At 34.9% G+C, this 19677-nt stretch overlaps 1 protein-coding gene across 2 annotated transcripts in view; it reads right to left on the bottom strand.

Moving 5' to 3' along the window:
• The window catches only part of LOC101901794 (semaphorin-5A), a 70173-nt gene extending 51688 nt beyond the window's left edge, over positions 1-18485 (bottom strand). The window contains exons 1-2 of one of the 2 annotated variants that reach the window (XM_059129171.1): positions 17912-18485; positions 4510-4712 (exon numbers count right to left, since the gene is read on the bottom strand). In XM_059129171.1, coding sequence (XP_058985154.1) covers positions 4510-4711 — 202 coding nt within the window. In that variant the 5' untranslated portion in view covers position 4712; positions 17912-18485. The remainder of the gene's footprint in view (positions 1-4509; positions 4713-17911) is intronic. The other variant, XM_011293119.3, reaches the window with a different exon arrangement.
• Between the last annotated feature and the right edge of the window lie 1192 nt (positions 18486-19677).

The raw sequence follows: 19677 nt of genomic DNA on the forward strand, positions 1-19677 counted from the left end.
CATCCATGGCCTTAAGCTCCTTTATGTTGCCCATACGTGCTTTGTTTGATCGAGAGGCTTTATTGACGAAATGATGACTAGGGAAATCAGATCGTCTATACAGCCTATTTTGCCTTTACCTGAACCAAATTATTCTTCCTGGTCTCAATGTTGCAATTCAACTTCCATGGTCTTAAGCTCATCTATGCTGCCCCTACGTGCTTTGTTTGATCCGTATGGGCTCACTGAGCCCAAGCTCGTCAAAATATCCCATGTAAATTTTAGCTGGTTCAAATTGGGGTTTACCTTTTTTGCGTAGCTTTTATGCCTTTGCTTGGAGAGAGTATAATTTCTAGCTTTCAGTTTGCCTATGCATCTCTCAGGCCTTTTAGCTTGTCTATGTAACGTCTTTGACCTTCTTCTCGTCTCTTTGGTCTCCCTCGTCCCTAAAACCGTTAAAGATCCAAGGGAAAGTTTTTGCTTAAGCTGAGCCTTTTTGAGCCTTAGCACTTTTGTGGAGCTTTAGGCCTTTAGTTGGGCAAAGCAGAATTCTTAGCTTTCAGTTTGCCTAAATATCCTCTCCGGTCGTTAACCTTGTATATGTAACCTCTCCGGCCTTCGTCTCGCCTATATGGCCACCCTCGCCCATAAAACCGTTAATGTGCCAAGGGGAAGTTTTCGCTTTAGTTGCTTAAAATAGCCTCCCTGAGCTTTTTGTGTGGAGCGTTTAGGCCTTTATTTGAACAGAGCAGAATTTCTAGCTTTCGGTTTGCCTATACAACCACTTCTGTCTTTATACAGCCTTCAGCTCGTCTATGTTGCCTTTTCTGGCCTTGATCTCGCCTCTATGGTCTCGATCGCCCTTAAAACCCTTAATGGTCCAAGGGAAAGTTTTCGCTTTTGATTGCTTAAAATTGCCTCCCTGAGCTTTAGCTTTTTGTGGAGCTTTTGGTTTTTTAGCTAGACAGATAAGATTTCCTAGCTTTTATTTTGCCTAAACATCCTCTCGGACTTTTTAGCTTGTATATGTAACCCCTCTAGCCTTAATCTCGTCTCTGCGGTCTTTCTCGCCCTTAATGATCCAAAGGAATTTTTGCGCTTTAGCCGGTTCAAATAACCTTCCTGGGCTTTAGGTGCTTTAAATATCTTCTTTGAGCTTTGGCTCTTTTGTGGAACTTTTAGGCCTTTAGTTGGAGAGTACAGAAATTCCTAGCTTTTAGTTTGCCTAAACGTCCTCTCGGGCTCTTATGCTTGTATATGTAAGCCCTTTGAACTTCATTTCGTCTCTGTGGTCTTGGTCGTCCTAAAAAGCGTTTATAATCCAACGGAAATTTTTCGTTTTAGCCGCTTCAAATAGCCCCCTCAGCTTTAGCTGCTTTTAATATCCTCACTGAGCTTTAGATTTTTTATGGAGCTTTTAGGCCTTTAGTTGGACTAGGCAGAATTCCTAGCTTTCAGTTTGCCTAAGCATCCTCTCGGACCTTTAAGCTTGTCTATGTAACCCCTCTGGCCTTCATCTCGCATTTTTGGCCTCCCTCGCCCTTGAGACCCTTAATGATCCAAAGAAAAAACTTTCGCTTTAGCTGCTTAAAAAGCCTCCCTGAGCTATAGCTTTTTTGTGCTGCTTTTAGGCCTTTAGTTGGACAGAGCAGAATTCCTAGCTTTCTCTTCTTATATGCCTGGGCCTTTATAGCCCCTCTGGCCTTCTTCTCGTCTCTGTGGCCTTCCTTGCCCTTAAAATCGTTACGGAAGGAAAATTTTCGCTCGTGCCATAATGAATTTAATTTGTGACAGTTATTCTCTGTGTAGGTGTCATTTGGCACAAGCGTTTAGCTCTATTTCAAATCATCGTAACTATTTCAGTTTTTTTTTGTCTTCACTTGATTCTTATCTTGTTGTTGTCTCTTGTCTCAATTGTACAAGAATGTTTTATTGTTGTTTTTGTTTTTTTAAGATTGTCAATTAACACATATTTTTTGTTGTGTGATGGAACACACACACGGACGCACGCACACATTGAGTGTGTACACATGTACTTTACACTTACTTTCAATCATTCTTAAGAATCATAAAACAAAGCAATCTTCCGCATTATTGCCGCAAAGAATTGTGCGTTATCAGCGGCAGCAGCTGTACCAGAGCCCAATCATGGCTGGGATGCTTTGGAACTAGACGCTGCGTTATCAGCAAAAAAAAACGTAGATTTTTTGTTCATGTTTATTTAGTTTATATTACAATAAACAATAATAAATTTAAATTAATCAGAGAATTTTTGTTTTTTGTGCAAACTCAACAGAATTGAAGAAGATGAGGAGGAGATTGAGCAATGATCAGATCTGAAGATGATGATCTTCGTCATGATCTTGTCGGAGACTTGTTAGGCAATGAAGATGGATCGTGATGTCTATGTTGTTTGACGTTGAAAAATTATCATTCATTTGGCACCCCATATTCAGATGTGGAAGGGGGGGAGGATGAGAGGTACCACTCTCCACAAAGTTCAAGTACATTTTAGTAAGGAAAAGTTTGAAAACATTTGTGCGATCAAGCTGGGGTCCATCTCCCCTGAGCAAAGGCAGGGTGGTTGTAATCATTTAATATTTTTATACCCTACACCATAGTATGGAGGGTATATTAAGTTTGTCATTCCGTTTGTAACACCTCGACCACACAAAGTATATATATTCTTGATCAGCATAAAATTCTATGTCGATTTCGCGATGTCCGTCCGTCTATCCGTCTGTGGAAATCACTCTAGCTTCCGAACGAAATGAAGTACGTTGATAAAAATTTACTGAAATGTGTATCATGTCTGCAGGACTTTTGGTATTGAAAATGGGCAATGTAGGTCCACATTTTCGTATAGCCCCCATATAACGGATCCGCAAGATATTCGGTATTTTGATACTTTTAGCGACATTATTTACCGGAATAGTTTCAAATTTGGTATTTGAAGTTCATAATAGATACTACAGTATAAAACAGAAAATGGGCCATGTAGATCCACGCCTTCGTATAACCTCCATATAACGGCACCTCCCAATATTCGGTATTTTGATGAATTTAGCGACATTATTCACCGGAATTGTTTCAAAATTAATACTTAAAGTTCGTAATGGATACTACATCCTAAGACAGAAAATGGGCCATGTGGGTCCACGTCTTCGTATAGCCCCCATATAACGGTTCCGCAAAATATTCGGTATTTTGATGATTTTAGCGACATTATTTACCAGAATTGTTTCAAAGTTGGTATTTGAAGTTCGTAATGGATACTACATCCTAAGACAGAAAATGGGCCATGTGGGTCTACGTCTTTGTATAGCCCCCATATAACGGTACCCCCCGATATTCGATATTTCGATGATTTTAGCGACATAATTTACCGGAATTGTTTCGAATTTGTTATTCGAAGTTCCTAATGGATACTACAGCCTATGACATAAAATTGTCCGTGCAAGTCCACGTCTTCGTATAGCCTCCATATAACGGTACCTCCCGATATTCGGTATTTTGACGATTTTAGCGACATTATTCACCGGATTTTTTTTTAAATTGGTATTTGAAGTTCGTAATGAATACTACACCCTAAGACAGAAAATTGTCTGTGCAGGTCCACGTCTTTGTATAGCCCCCATATAACGGAACCTCCCTATATTCGGTATTTTTATGATTTTAGCGACGTTATTCACCGGAACTATTTCAAATTTAGTATTTGAAGTTCGTAATGAAGGCTACAGAAATCCCTGGCTTTCAGTTTGCCTATGCACCCTCTAGGGCCTTTCAGCTTATATATATGAACCCTCCGACCTTCATATCGTTTCTGTAGCCTTCCTCGCCTCAAAACCAAAATTGTCGCTTTAGTTTCTTAAAATAGCCTCCCTGAGCTTTAGCTCTTTTGTGGAGCTTTTAAACCTTTACTTGGACAGAGTGGAATTCCTAGCTTTCAGTTATTCTATACAGCCTTTGGCTTGTCTAAATTGTCCCCTCTGGCCTTCATATCGTCTCTACGGCCTCCCACGCCCTTAAAGCCGTTAATGATCCAAAGGAAAAGTTTCGCTCGTAATGAATACTACAGCCTATGCCAGAAAATTGTCTTTGCAGGCTTGTGACAAAAGTTACCTATGCAGGTCCATGTCGTTGTATAGACCCTTATATACGGCTACATTCGGTACTTTTAAGATTTTAACAGAATTTTTAATGGATTTTAATTTTTTTGAAAATTGCCAAATTTGTACCAAATGGTGGAGGGTATTCAAAGTTCGGCCCGGTCGAACTTACAGCTTTTTTACTTGTTTTTTTTTTTTCTTAAATTGCCAAACAAATAAACTCCCCCTATGACAGAGAGTTCTCCAAACACCCGTTACCATAGCCATATCTACATGTTTATTTGTTAGGCAATCCGCATTTTGGGGTGTTTATTGATAATACAATAATTGTTAGGGGGCTTTTCTGATTGTTTAGTAAATAATAAAAACTATGTTTGTTGTCTTTTTTTCTTCTTCGTCGTTTTTTTATAATTGTTCTTACCTTGATATGATATGTATCGCGAATCATTTTCTATGCTGTCATAATCTGCTCTAGTTTTTGTATTTGGATTTCTCAAAACCGCCCCGGTCGGTTGGTACACCCAACACGCCACCGTAATTATTAATGTCAGATATTGTAATAGCATTTTGTTGGGATTTATTCGTTTAAACATTGACGGCAGGTGTTGTATTGTTCTTATCATGCTGAAATGGAAGAAAAAACAAAAATTGAAATTAAAATAGAAAAAATAAATATTAGCTAAGTGCTATTTCTTTAAGTAAATAAATATTGTAATTAAAGACTTTTAATTAAGATTAATGTGCAGAACATTTTCTGAGGCAATAATTAATAACAAAAATATGAACTTCAAAAATTATAGCTTTTTGAAAAAAATTAGTTTTAAAAACAAAAATAACGCCCCCAATAATAGAGATTGTGTTGGAATTTTTCACGGTGTCTACTCTTTACTCTTTGATGTGTATGTCTGGAAACACTTCCGAGTCACTTCTGTTTAAAAAATAAGAGTTGGAGCAGAAACTCTCAAAATAGAGCAAGACTATGCTCTAAGAGTGTAAATGAGTGAAAAAAATTGGTGTTCTGATTTGTGTGTGCATAGAAGAGAGGGGGAGAGGGGTGAAGCGGAGGATCTGGAGGTGTGATTGTTTACAGAAAAAATACGAATACAAATAAATACCACAACGGTATGCAGAAATTAAAAGAGTACTCGGTAAGAGTAGAATCTGCTCGATTTTGAACAAATTTTGCTCCCACTCAAAAATTAGGAAAACAGGTTCGTTCCTATCGAGCGACATCGAAAAATTAAGATTGTTTGATTTTTTAAAGCTCACAGAAGCCTTTCCTTCGAGTGATTTTCACTCATTGTACAAATTTGAGCGATTTTTTCGGAGGTTGCAAAAATGTGTATCTTTAAAAAAATTTGCCGCTTTGCCAATGTGAAAATTGTCTCGTCTATAGGAATCTATATTCTATGGGCCATTAGTCTTTAGCTCGTGTATGGAAATATAGACTTCCTCAGCACCTCAATAGGAATATAAATTCTTTCTGTAGGTTTGATTGTGTACAGAAAAAACACACATACCTGGAAATACAACAATGGTATGACAAAAACTAAAAGAGTACTCGGTAAGATTAGAATCTGATCGATTTGGAACGAATTTTGCTGCCACTCAAAAACGAGGAAAACACGCTCACTCCTATTCAAGCGATATTGAAAAATTAAGATTGCTTGATTTTTTAAGCTCACCGCTCGAATTCGAGTGATTTTCACTCGTTTTACAGATTTGAGCGAGTTTTTCGGAGGTTTGGTTGCAAAAACTCGTATCTTTATAGAAATTTTAACGCTTTGTCAGTATGAAAATTGTCTCGCCTATAGGAATCTATGTTCTCTGGTCCGTCAACCTTTAGCTCGTGTATGGAAATATAGACTTTATCAGCACGTCAATAGGAATATAGATTCTTTCTAGCTGGTCTATAAGAATATTGATTCCTTCTAGCTCGCCTACAGCAATAGACTCTCTCTTGCTCGTATGAATGAATATGGACTCTCTCAGCTGCTCCATGGAATTATAGCTTCCACTAGTTCGTCTATTAGAATTTAGACTCCCTCAACTCCTTTATAGGAATATAGACTCCCTCAGCTCGTCTATGGGAATATAGTCTCCCTCTGGGAGATATAATTCCTCTGGCGCATCTATAGGAATATGGACCTCTCAGCTCGTCTATGGGAATATAGACTCTCCCAGGACGTAAATAGGAATATAAACTCCTTCTAGCTCGTCTATAGGAAAATAGACTCCCTCAGCTTGCCTGTAGAAATATAGACTCTATCAGCTTGACTATGGGAATATAGACCCTTTCTAGCTCGTCAATAGGAACATAGACCCCTTCTAGCTCGTCTATAGGAAAATAGACCCCCTCAGCTTGCCTGTAGAAATATAGACTCTATCAGCTTCTCGATGGGAATATAGACTCCCTCTAGCTCATCTATGGGAATATAGACTCCCTCAGCTCGTCTATAGAAACCGACTATCTAAGCTCGTCTATGGAGATATAGACTGCCTCTAGCTCGTCTATGGAAATATAGGTACCGTCAGCTCGTCTATGGGAATATAGACTCCCTCTGCTCGTCTATGGGAATATAGACTCCCTCAGCTCGTCTATGGAGATATAGACTGCCTCTAGCTCGTCTATGGAAATATAGGTACAGTCAGCTCGTCTATGGGAATATAGACTCCCTCTGCTCGTCTATGGGAATATAGACTCCCTCAGCTTGTCTATGGAAATAGACTCACCAGATAGGCTATCGAAATAGACCCTTCAGAGCGCCCATCTACCAGCTGCTCTTCAGATTTGAAATCCCTAAAGCAGACCTGAGTCGATTTAAGTTGTTAAAGAAATAGTCGCCCTTGATCGCTTCAGATTTACAATTATAAAACCCTTTTGAAATACACATTCTAAAAGCTCTGGTGGTCTTTTAAAAATGCTTGATTAACGCTCTGGCGATCTACAACGAAAGCCGCGTTGGTTAAAACAAATCACTATTGTGGTTCTTAAAAAAATCGCTTTTAAGCTTTCAAAATCGCCGATTAAAGATTTCGTGGTCCCGATGGTGAAGTCACGATAAAACTCTGGATATACTTAAACAATCCAGTACTGCAGCTTTGTAATCCCTTAAAAATTCTTGAATACAGCTCTGGTGATCTACAACGAAAGCTGTGATAATAGTCTAAACAAGTCACGATTAGACCTCTTGTGGTTCGTTTAAAAGTTTTTTAAAGCTTTGGTGGGCTTTTCAAAAGCCGAGATTAAAGTTTTGAGGATCTTTTCTAAATCCGAGATTAAAGCCTAGGTGGTACCGATGGTGAAGTCACGCTATATTTGAACAATCCACAGTTAAAACTCTGGAAGTCATGATAAAAACTCTGAATGTCATGATAAAAAGTCATGATAAAAACTCTAAATGTACTTTAACAATTCACGATTAAAGCTTGGGGCGAATTAAGCTCTGGAGTGCTTAAAAATTACTCGATTTAACCACTGATAGTATTTAAAACCATTCACAATTAAAGCTCTGGAGTCCCTTAACAAACCACTTTTAAAGTTCTGCTGGGTCCTGTAGTGAAGCAACAATTTAAGCTTTGAAGATCCTCTAAAAGAATATACTACTAAAGCTTTGGTAGCAATTTAAGATCTGTTGATCCTTAAAATGTCACTGTTAAAGTCACCAGCAATGGCGATTCTCAAAATTTCACTACCAGTGCTGTTACAATGGAATTTTAAAGATCGCCAGAGCTTAAACGGTCACCGAATCTTTAATTGCGGAGTTTTTCGAGGGCCGTCAGAGTGGTTTTTTAAAAAACATAGTTAAAGCTCTGCAGTCACTTAGAACTCCACGTTAAAAGATCCGCTGGTCCCGATAGGGAAGTCACAATTGAAGCTCTGAAGGTCCTCTAATATAATCCACGATTAAAACTCCGGTGAATATTTAAGCTCTGGCGATACTTAAAATTCCGGTATCTGGATATTTTTAGGAGAATTTTTGTCACATAAAAAAGCGTCATCATCGCAGTGACAAGGTCGCTCAGAAGTTTCATGTTCGTATTTCTGAATATATATTTTTATCTTCCTTCGAATAAAATTTCTGAAGAGACTATACGACTTACAAATTTGATTTTAACGGAAAGTTTTCTTGGTCTGCAGAGCTTCAAGTTCACATTTGCTGGGAGTGCCTGAAAGTATGCCTCTAAAAATTGTAAAAATATATGCCAAATTCTCACTTTACATATGACTCTGACATGATATTTAAACTGGAGTTAAAAATGGTAGTATTGACATAAATAAAATTCCATCTTAGGAAAAATGAGGATCAGAAGACTCACATAGGGTTCTATATGGCCTTGCTCTAGATAGAACTCTATATAGATTACCATTGGTGAGAGGTAACTTTATATAGATCTCAGTTGGTATTATATGTATAAAAATGTAACATTTTGTCCATTACACCCCAATATCCATCTCGTTAACAATTTAGCAGCAAATCCATCTATTTAACTGTTATAGTCACGTATTTAAACTAGAATTTTCGCATAGATTTTGTTTTACAGATCTGCTGTTGTGTGTTGTTGGTGTTGCCATTGTTGCGATGTGTGTTCAACAACCCATTAACAACATTTGTGTGTACTTTCCAGGAAAAACCTATTATTTGCTGTTAACAAGAACTCTCAAATGAACAATTCAAAAGCTGCTGTTTTTTTGCCAACTATTTTTTTTACTATTTTTTTGTATTATTAATTTGCAAAAAAAACTGAAGATAAGCTGGAGCAAAAAAAATACGGCAGACATTTAGACTCCAGTAATGAGCAAAAGAGTGTCAGGTTTTGTAAAAGCAAAGAGATTGGGGAATGATAAACTATTGGGGTAATGAAGTAGTGTTGGGAAGTTATGAGTCTAAATGGAAATGGAGAAAAGCAGAAATGAGATATTTTTGTTATGAATGGAGAGCTAAGGTGGTGAAGAGCTATTGAAATAATAATTTTCAAAAATTCTAGTTACAGAGAAAATATAATTCTATCATGTCAAAGAAGAAAACCAGTAAGGAAAAGTCTAAAGTCGGACGGGGCCGACGGGGACGTAACAAAAGAATTATTTCAAGTAGATCATACCACCTATCAAACTGTGGCTTTAGAGCAGTTATAATTTGGTTTCAGAGGGAGCTAATATATGAGAGGCATATCCAATTCAGAATCGATTTTCACTAAATTTGACGGAGACATTTTTATCTTTAATACCATTGCTATAGAGTGCATGATATCACTTTGAGAAGGATTAAATTAAGGAAATAGGTATCGGAGCCGATTTCTGCCAAATGGAAACGTATGTCCCGAAATTCACTCCATTTGGACGGATATTAGCCAAATAATGAATAAAGGATATGTATGGGAGTTATATCTTAATATTAGCCGAACTCTATACAATTTGGCAAAGGTATTTCCGATCGCTATAAGATATTTGGGGTCTTTTTCCCCAAATCGGATGAAACATATATATGAGAGATATAGCTATATCTGAACCAATTTTCATCAAATTTGGTGGACTTCCTTTTAGACTTAATTCGGTCGGATGTACCAAAATTCAGGTTATTTGGACTGATATTGGCAATTTGGAAAACAATTAACCCGAAATCGGTTGAAGATATATATATCTGAACCGATTCTTTAAATCTGAACCGATATCTATAAAATTTGACAGAGGTATTTCTGGGCTGTATCTGATACCTTGTACCAAATATCACTATTGTCGAATGCATATTACGAATATGAGGGACTTGAGAGCTATAGCTGTATCTTAACCGATTTATGTACTTGCTTCTTGACTGAATTTGGTCGGATGTGCCAAAATCCAGGTCATTTGGACTGATATTGGCCATTTGGTAAACAATAAACCCGAAATCGGTTGAAGATATATATGGGAGCTATATTCAAATCTGAACCGATCTTGATAAAATTTGGCAGAGGTATTTCTGAGCTGTATCTGATATCTGGTACCAAATATCATTCTCGTGGGTGCATATTACAAATGTGAGGGACATAAACACCAAATCGGATGAAACATATACAGGTTAAGATGAAAGAACTGCAACCAACTTCAGACTGCTGTCATTTCTAAGTCACTCGTCCGACAGCTGTCAAAATTATTCCAGTGACAGCTCATTATATTGTTTACAGTCGTAAAAAAGCATTTTGGCGAGAATTTTCCAGAAAAAAAGTTATTCGTGATGGAATTCAAGCGTGTTAGCGGGATTTATTTATATTTGGCTGGAAAACAACAAGTGGCTATCGTTAGAGCACTCCAGCATTTAAATGTGAATAAATCTTTTGTGTCACGTACCATCGCTCATTACCACGATACTGGTAGCGTAGCCCGACGTCAAGGATGTGGACCGACGAAAAAAACAGCAACATCAGCAGAAATTGTTCGAAAAGCAAAAAAAGCGACTTGATCGAAACCCTCGTCACAGTGGCCGAAAAATGGCTCGGGGGCTGAACATATCGCAATATTCCATTCTGCAAATGTTGAAAATGAGCTCGGGGTAAAGCCATTGAAATTCCAAAAAGTGCAAGAACTTACACCGCAACAGAAAGAAATAGACTCAAAATAGCCAAAAAGTTGGTTCGCTTGGCCGAAAGTGGTGAACTGCCGAACATGGTTTGGTGGTCTCCGATGAGAAAACATTCGTTGTCCATTCGTTGCCAAAGAGGTCAGCTGAAAATGTGCACCTTCGGTTGGCCACCAGAATTCAAACGCCGGCCATGGTGATGGTGTGGGTCGCCATAACAGCCGATGGTCGCTCTCCGCTCGTATTAATCGACCGTGGCATTAGAATAAATGCCAAATATTATCGGATATTATCTGGAGGGTGTATTAAAGCCTTGGGCAAACACGCAAACAATTTGGCCGTAGACATTACACATTCCAACAGGACTCAGCACCATCGCACTCAGCACGCGCCACCCAAAAATAGTTACAAAATGAAGTTCCTCGCATCATTTCCAGCGCACAATGGCCTACAAAATCTCCGGATACCAAATCGTTGGACTATTGAAAGCACGGGTGGCACTAAAAAATACCAAAGTGTTGATCTCCTCAAACAAGCGCTTCGCCGGGAATGGGCCAAAATACCGCAGAGCAACATTCGGGCAGCATGTGACGGTGTCATTAGCCCTTTGAAAGCCATAATTCGTGCCAAAGGTGACCAATTCGAACAAATCTAAACTTATTCTAAAATTTGATGCTATTTCCGACAATTTTTGTTTTCATCCAATAAAATTTAAGGAAAATTTTAAAAATTATGGCGTTTGACTTTGTTGCAGATTTTTTATTTCACCCTGTATATAGGAGCTAAAGCTATACCTTAACGGATTTTCACCAAATTTAAAGTACTTGTTTCTAGAATAAATTTGGTCGGATGTACAAAAATTCATGTCATTTGGAATGATATTTTCCATTTAGTGCACACTGAACCTTAAATCGGTTGAAGATATATATGGGAGCTATATTCAAATCTGAACTGATCTTGATAAAATTTGGCAGAGGTATTTCTGTGCTGTGTATCTGGTATTTGGTACCAAATATCATTGCTGTCGAATGCATATTACTGATGTGAGGGACTTTTACACCGAATCGGATGAAACATTTATATGTGAGCTATAGCTATATCTGACCCGATTTTCACTAAGTTTGATGTACTTGCTTATAAAATTAATTAGTTCGGATGTGCCAAGATTCAGGTCATTTGGACTGATTGGCCATTTTGTGTACAATTAACCCGAAATCGGTTGAAGATATTAATGGGAGGCACATCTAAATCTGAACCGATCTTGATAAAATTTGGCAGAAGTTTTTCTGGGCTGTATTTGATATCAGATAGTAAATATAATTCTTGTGGGGAGCATATTAAGAATTTTGAGGGACTTAGACACCAAATCGGGAGCTATAGATATATATAGATATATCTGCACCGATTTTCACCTAATTCAAAATACTTGTTTCAAGAATAAGTTTGGTCGGATGTCAATTGGTCTGATATTGGCTATTTGGTGTAAACAAATATTGTTTTGAAAATTTTATCTCAATCGGATAATAAATGCGACGTGCTTTTTCTTTTCAAGAATACATGGACAGACAGACAGGCTTGCAGACGGACTGACATGCATAAATCGACTCAGAAAGTGATTCTATGAAGATCCTCAAAAGTAACCATGGGTCTATCTCGCTTCCTTCTACATGTTACAAAGAAATGCCCAAAGAAATAATACCCTTACCACTATGTGGAGTAGTGTATAAAAAGAGATATTTTTAGTTTAATTCTAAAATTCTAGTTATAGACAGAACATTCTCTCATCATCAAAATTCGATGCACGAAGTTGTGTTGCCTTGGTTTTATGTTCAAAGCAAATATTCGATTTTTTATTAATTTTTTTTTATTCAAAGTTTTTGTTAATTTTTAATTAATATTTCAAAATTACATCCCAATTTCTTAGAATCTACACCTGTGTAAATTTTTTCCTTTTTTTCAATGCAATTCTATTCTCGATTTTTATTACCAATCTTATTTAAATAAAGACATTCTTTTTTTTTTTGGGTTGTTGTTAATTGATTATTACTTTTTTTCTTCTTAAAAGTCACAATCATTTATTCAATGCGCTTGCAGTGCGTCCTCCATGAAATTTTTAAATGCCATCGAAATTACCTCATCGATTTTTGTTTTTTTTTATTAATTTCAGAATAATTTACGTTTACGTGTCAATAAAAAAATATTTATATGTGAGTTTGTCTGATATTTGATGAGCGATGGGGGCTTGTTTGAAATAATTAGGTAGTTTATTGTTGTGGCTGTATGTTTTTGTAAATTTCGAGGAAATGGGAGTGTAAAATTGAAGAAAAAAATCTAAAATCTCTAAAAAAGAGTTGCATTACGGGGGTGTTGTAATGCTTGGAAGTTTCAATATTGTCTTGTTAAAAAAGTGATATCGATTGTGTTTTTTTTTTTCAATATTTTTTTCCGTTATTAATTTAAGGAAACTGTGCAATCTAAATTTATTTTTATATAAAATAAAATTTGGTAAAAACTGAATAAACTATGGAAAAGAGTCAAGCGATAAGGAATGTCATTTATAGGTCAGTGGGAGAACGGAGAGAAGAGGGAAGGGTCCTTCTCTCCCTGTACGAGTAATACCTATTTCCAGTTTCAATAAGTATTTTAAACTTCTGCTGGCCCTCCCACAGATCGTATGTAGAGAGAAATTTACTTATAAGCACTCTATGGATTGAGAATCTCTATTGTATTTTTTATATTGACAGAAGACATTGTATAAAGTTTCTCCAAATTGAAAACTTTTAATTTCCAGGCCTCATGGCTTATGACTACATAGGATATAAATCATTCGATATAACCAATATCAAAAATGGGGAAATAGTTTTGGACTCCATGTCGAAATTCGTTTGGAATCGATCCATGTCCGTCTGCCTATCTGTCTGGTCGATTGTTTCTGGGAATATACACCTTTTGATATTTTCGTAAAACTTAGATCGATTTCGAATGAGGTCAACAAATGTCCTTCCTCCTTTTCGTAACGCCCGCAAAAAGCTCACAATTTTCAAAAAAAAAAAAAAAAATAAATAAAATAAAATAAAATATTACAAATCGGCATATACCTATTAGGCTTTTCAATGCGAAAATCGACAACACAGCCCCACAAAGGGTCAACATTTTGAATAAACAAAAATGTGGTTAAATTTTAAATGGTTCCCCTATTTATTTTAAATATCGCCACACTAAAAAGAGCTACTAATTTCTCAAAAAAAAAAATAAATAAATAAATAAATAAAATAAAATAAATAAATAAGTAAAATAAAAAATATTAATAATAAAACAAATATATTAAATAATAAAATAATTAATTAAAAATAATAATAAAAAACAAATCTTAGCAAAAAAAATTGAAGAAAGTACTCCATTGGCTTGAAATCTTGCACATCGGAAGACAAGAAGATATGATGCAGTGAAGACGGGATATATCGTCCCACTCCTTTTGATAGCTCCCCTACAAGTCAAGATTTTGAATAATAACCCAAAAATGTAATGTTTGTATCCGTTTTGTTTGTCAAATTTTGAAATCTCATTTGTTGACATTATTTCAAGGCCAACATTGAAAACTATCGGTTTGCTTTCTCTAGTACCTCCACGAAAAACGGAAAATATATATATTTTTACAAAAAACAAAAGAATCCAGTCATTCTAAATACAAATTAAGATATATGTTAATTCGCACTGGTACTTTCGAATAGGTTCTGTTATAGACAACCATTTATACATCTATAAATAGAATATAATCTCAAGGCCCTTTAGATACGCTTAATAACATTAGCAGATATTCTTTAGATAAAATAACTTTTGTAGATCTATGATCCCTAGGTCTTCTATAGATGGCGAGGATTTTCAATAAATATTTCATAAATATATAGATAACCAGTAAAGAAAGTCTTGAAGTCGGGCGGGGCCGACTTTATGATACCCTACACCACTTTGCTAACTTAGTAGAGCTTCGCATAACAATTACACGTTTTAATGGGAGAATTCAACATACACACTATAATTATAATCATAATTATATATAATTATATAATTATAATTTAAATATAATTATAATTTAATTTAATTTAAATATAATAATAATTTATATATAATTATAATTTAAAGTTCAAATTATAATTCAAAGTTCAAATCTTTTAAATTCGGACTTCTCCTGCCCATTTGGTGCACAATTAATTTGAAATCGGATAACGATATATATATGGGAGCTATAACCAAATCGGAACCGATTTCAACAAAATTTGGCAAAGATATTTCTGAGCTGTATTTGATATATTTCCCTGAATATCGCTGTTACAGAGTGCATATTACGGCTGTGGGTAAAAAATATAACAAATCGAATGAACAATATATATGGGAGTTGTAGCTATATCTGAACCGATCTTCACCAAATATGACATACTAGCTTCTATTCGTTCGTAAGTGCCAAATTCCATCCCATTCGGACAAATATTAGATGTTTGGTGCCCAATAAAACATAAGTCGATCGAAGTTTTATATGGGATCTATATCTAAAATTGAAAAAGCAAATCGGACGAAAATATATATGGGAGCTATATGTAAATTTTGACCGATTATCTCCAATTTCAATAGGGTTCGTCCTTGGGCCAAACAAATGATTTGTGCAAAATTTCATCTGGATAGGGCAATAAATGCGAACTGTACTTTGTTTACAAAAATACATGGACAGACGGACGGACATGCATAAATCAACTCAAAATGTGATTCTATGCAGATCATCAAAAGGAACTATGGGTCTATCTCGTTTCCTTTTGCCTGTTACAAACAAATACACAAAGACATAATACCCTGACCACCTTGTGGTGTAGGGTATAAAAATCCATACTAAAAGTTCCTTCTAAGCACTTTACCCTCTGGAAGAGAAATATCGATATAGGTCCACGATATCGTATAGCCGACATACAACGGTACCCATCGATATTTTGACGAGCTTAGGGACTTTATTCACCAGAGTTATTTCAAATTTCGTATTTAGAATTCCTAATGGGTACTACAGCCTATGACAGACAATTATCTATGCAGGTCCAGATCTTCGTATAGCTCCGATATAACGGTATATTCCTATATTCGGTATTTTGATGATTTTAGGTACATTATTCACCGGATTTTTTTTTCAAGTTTCGCATTTGAATAATGTAATGGCTTATGACAAAAGTTACCTATGCAGGTCCCCGCCGTCGTATAGACCCTAATATAACAGCTACATTCGGAATTTTTAAGATTTTAACGGAATTTTTACGGATTTTATTGTTTTTCAGAATTGCCAAATTCGTTCCAAATGGTGGAGGGTATTCAAATGACGGCCCGGACGAAACTTACAGCTTTTTTACTTGTTTCTCAATCTTAAGTTGAGAGTTCGAGAAAAAAAAATCATAAAAAATGCTTTTATAAATGTTAACTCACAAATACAGGATGAAGGTCAAAAAAATCTATATTCCGTACCGATACTAGTATCCCGGATCTACATAGCCTATATTGTTAATTTTCGTTTTTTTTTTCTTTTTTTATGAGTTTGTCCACCTCAAAATTCTAAAAATATTTATTTATAATTATTATTTTATTGTACTTTTTTGTTATTTTATTATTATTTATTATATTATTGTTGCAGTTATTATTTTATTATTATTATTTATATTAATACTATTGAATGGTATTAATTTTTATTACTTATTTTATAATAATTATTATACCATTATTTTTATTTTATCATTATAATTATTTTCTAATTATTATTACTTGTATTATCCTATATATAATTTACGTAGATATTTTTCAATAATAATATATAATAATAATAATATTTTCAATTATTACTTGTATTATCCTATATATAATTTACGTAGATATTTTTCAATAATTTTTTTACAAGTTTTGTCCATTTTGGAAAATACATGCATTCTTATATTATTATTATTTTTTCAATTATTATTATTTAATTTTTATTATTGTTTTTTTTTTATTTTTATTATTCAATAATTAATTGTATTATTTATTTTATTTTTATTATTAATTTTTCTTATTGACATTCTAATTTTGTAATAATTGTAACATTAATTTTTATATTATTATTTTATCGTTATTAGTTATTTATGTAATTATTATTATTTGGCTAATTTTTTTATTTTTTTTATTGTTAATTTTTAATTTGTATTTTCTCCAAATTTTCAAAAATTATCAAAATTATAAAAACGTTTTTTTTTTATATTTTTATTTTATTTGTGTTGTAATTATTATTTATATTATTATAATATTTATATATTATAATATAATATAAATAATATTAATACTATTAAATGGTATTTATTTTTATTACTTATTTTATAATTATTATTATACCATTATTATTATTTTATCATTACAATTATATTCTAATTATTATTATTTCTATTATCCTATATATAATTTACGTAGATATTTTTCAATATTTTTTTGCAAGGTTTGTTCATGTTGCAATTTATATATATTTTTATATTATTATTTTTAGTATTATTATTTTTCAATTATTTCTAATATTTAATTTTATTATTGTTTTTTTTTTTTATTTTTATTGTTCAATAATTAATTGAATTATTTATTCGATTTTTATTATTAATTTCCTTATTGATATTATTATTTTATTATTTAATTTCAATAAAATTTAAAATTTAATAAAATTTAAAATTTAAATTTAATAATTTTTATTATTAATGTAATTATTATTATTTGGCTCATTTCTTGCTAATTTTTTGTTTTTTTAATTTTTAAATTTTTAATTTGTATTTTCTCCATTTTTTTTAAAGTTAAAAATAAACAACTTAATTTTACAGCTCATTAATTTTGTGCTGAAATTATTCAAGCTCGCTAATTTTCAAAAAACAAACTAATTAAAAAATTCCCACAACGAAACAAAAATATGTATTGACAGAGTTAAAAATACAAGCTATTATCTCATTCATATGTGGAGTTTGTGTAAAAACTTCCGGGTCCTCTTAAATGGTCCCCACTTACAACTCTCGGTTTAAACATGTTTTTATTTTTCGCTTTTGCTTTGAAAACCATTCCAACATAATTCCCATATTGGCAAAGCATTACAAATGTTCCAACTTCAACTCCAATGGCAACTAAGCCGGTATCGAAAACCTTAGCCTTTGCCACCTTCTGACTGACACCATGTAACACCTAAATTATAATAAATGGCCTATAACTAAGCTATTGTTTGAGGCAACCAACCTTTATTTTCGGCTATTTTTTTCTGTGTTTCTTTTCCGAAACTTCAATATAATCCTCTTATGATTTTTGGGCTATGGTGACAGCCGAGACCGCATCGAACATATTAAGTAAATCCCAGATTTTATAAAAGTCGGCGAAATTTTCAATAAACATTTTTTTCAGACACTAACACACACTCTGCTACAGAGAGCATAAAACATTAGCAGCCGCCATGGCAGTTTGAACACAATTTTTGTTTTTTTTTTTTGTTGGTTTTTTTTTCTTCGTCTCCACTCAAACTTGGCTTAGAGCGGCCATTAATCTTTATTTTTGCATAAATTTTTTGTTTCGCTTTGTTTTAAATGTTGGACTTATATTTTTAGAAATCTTTTCTTATTAGATTTAATTCTTTTTTAACACAATTCGACCTCCAGGCTTTTGGTTTGCAGTTAATTTATTTAATTTTCAAAACACTTCTTCGAAAGAATTTGTAAACAACTTCAATTAAGTTTCCCGTAAAAGAAATTTGCCACACAAATAGAGAAACGCATGCGCACACAACGTACGTCTACATCCGAGCACAGTGTAACGTTAGTAACGAAGCATAAACACGAACTGAAGTTGAAAACATTCGTAGCATACAACTCAAGTCAAAATGTTTGTGACGTATCTCACACACGAAGAGAGCGTGGTGAGAGAGGGAGATATTCAATACAACCGCTATTATATGAGGGAGACGATCATTCGTCCATGGCTCACAACAATAACACAACTAAACAAACTCTCAGATACAATTGTTTGCGGTACGTTGAAGTATCTGCAATTGAGCCGCAATGCACACACATAAACACACGCGAGCACTCATGTTGTATGTACGCGGCAAATGTATCTGACAGAACGAGTTATGGCCAATGTTGCCAGAAAGCTTAGTGGTTTATTAAAAAGAGGGAAACGGAAATCAAAATATCGGACTTTCGATTGAGGTTTGCTGCTCATCTATGAGCAGAGGGAGACCTTCACTTCAGTAAATTGAGCCGCAATGCACCTTCAGAAGGAGACCTTCAGCTCATCTATGAGCAGAAGGAGACCTTCAGCTCATCTATGAGCAGAAGGAGACCTTCAGCTCATCTATGAGCAGAAGGAGGAGACCTTCAGCTCATCTATGAGCAGAAGCTCATCTATAAGCAGAAGGAGACCCTCAACTCATCTATGAGCAGAAGGAGACCTTCAACTCATCTATGAGCAGAAGGAGACCTTCAACTCATCTATGAGCAGAAGGAGACCTTCAGCTCATCTATAAGCAGAAGGAGACCTTCAACTCATCTATAAGCAGAAGGAGACCTTCAACTCATCTATAAGCAGAAGGAGACCTTCAACTCATCTATAAGCAGAAGGAGACCTTCAACTCATCTATGAGCAGAAGGAGACCTTCAGCTCATCTATGAGCAGAAGGAGACCTTCAGCTCATCTATGAGCAGAAGGAGACCTTCAGCTCATCTATGAGCAGAAGGAGACCTTCAGCTCATCTATGAGCAGAAGGAGACCTTCAGCTCATCTATGAGCAGAAGGAGACCTTCAGCTCATCTATGAGCAGAAGGAGACCTTTAGCTCACCAATGAGCAGAAGGAGCCCTTTAGCTCACCAATGAGCAGAAGGAGCCCTATTGCTCCTCGTTGAGCAGAAGGAGATCTTTAGCTCACCAATGAGCAGAAGGAGCCCTATTGCTCCTCGTTGAGCAGAAGGAGACCTTCACCTCATCTATGAGCAGAAGGAGACCTTCAGCTCTT

The sequence above is a fragment of the Musca domestica genome, unplaced genomic scaffold (genome assembly GCF_030504385.1).
Source record: "Musca domestica strain aabys unplaced genomic scaffold, Musca_domestica.polishedcontigs.V.1.1 6, whole genome shotgun sequence".
NCBI lineage: Eukaryota > Metazoa > Arthropoda > Insecta > Diptera > Muscidae > Musca > Musca domestica.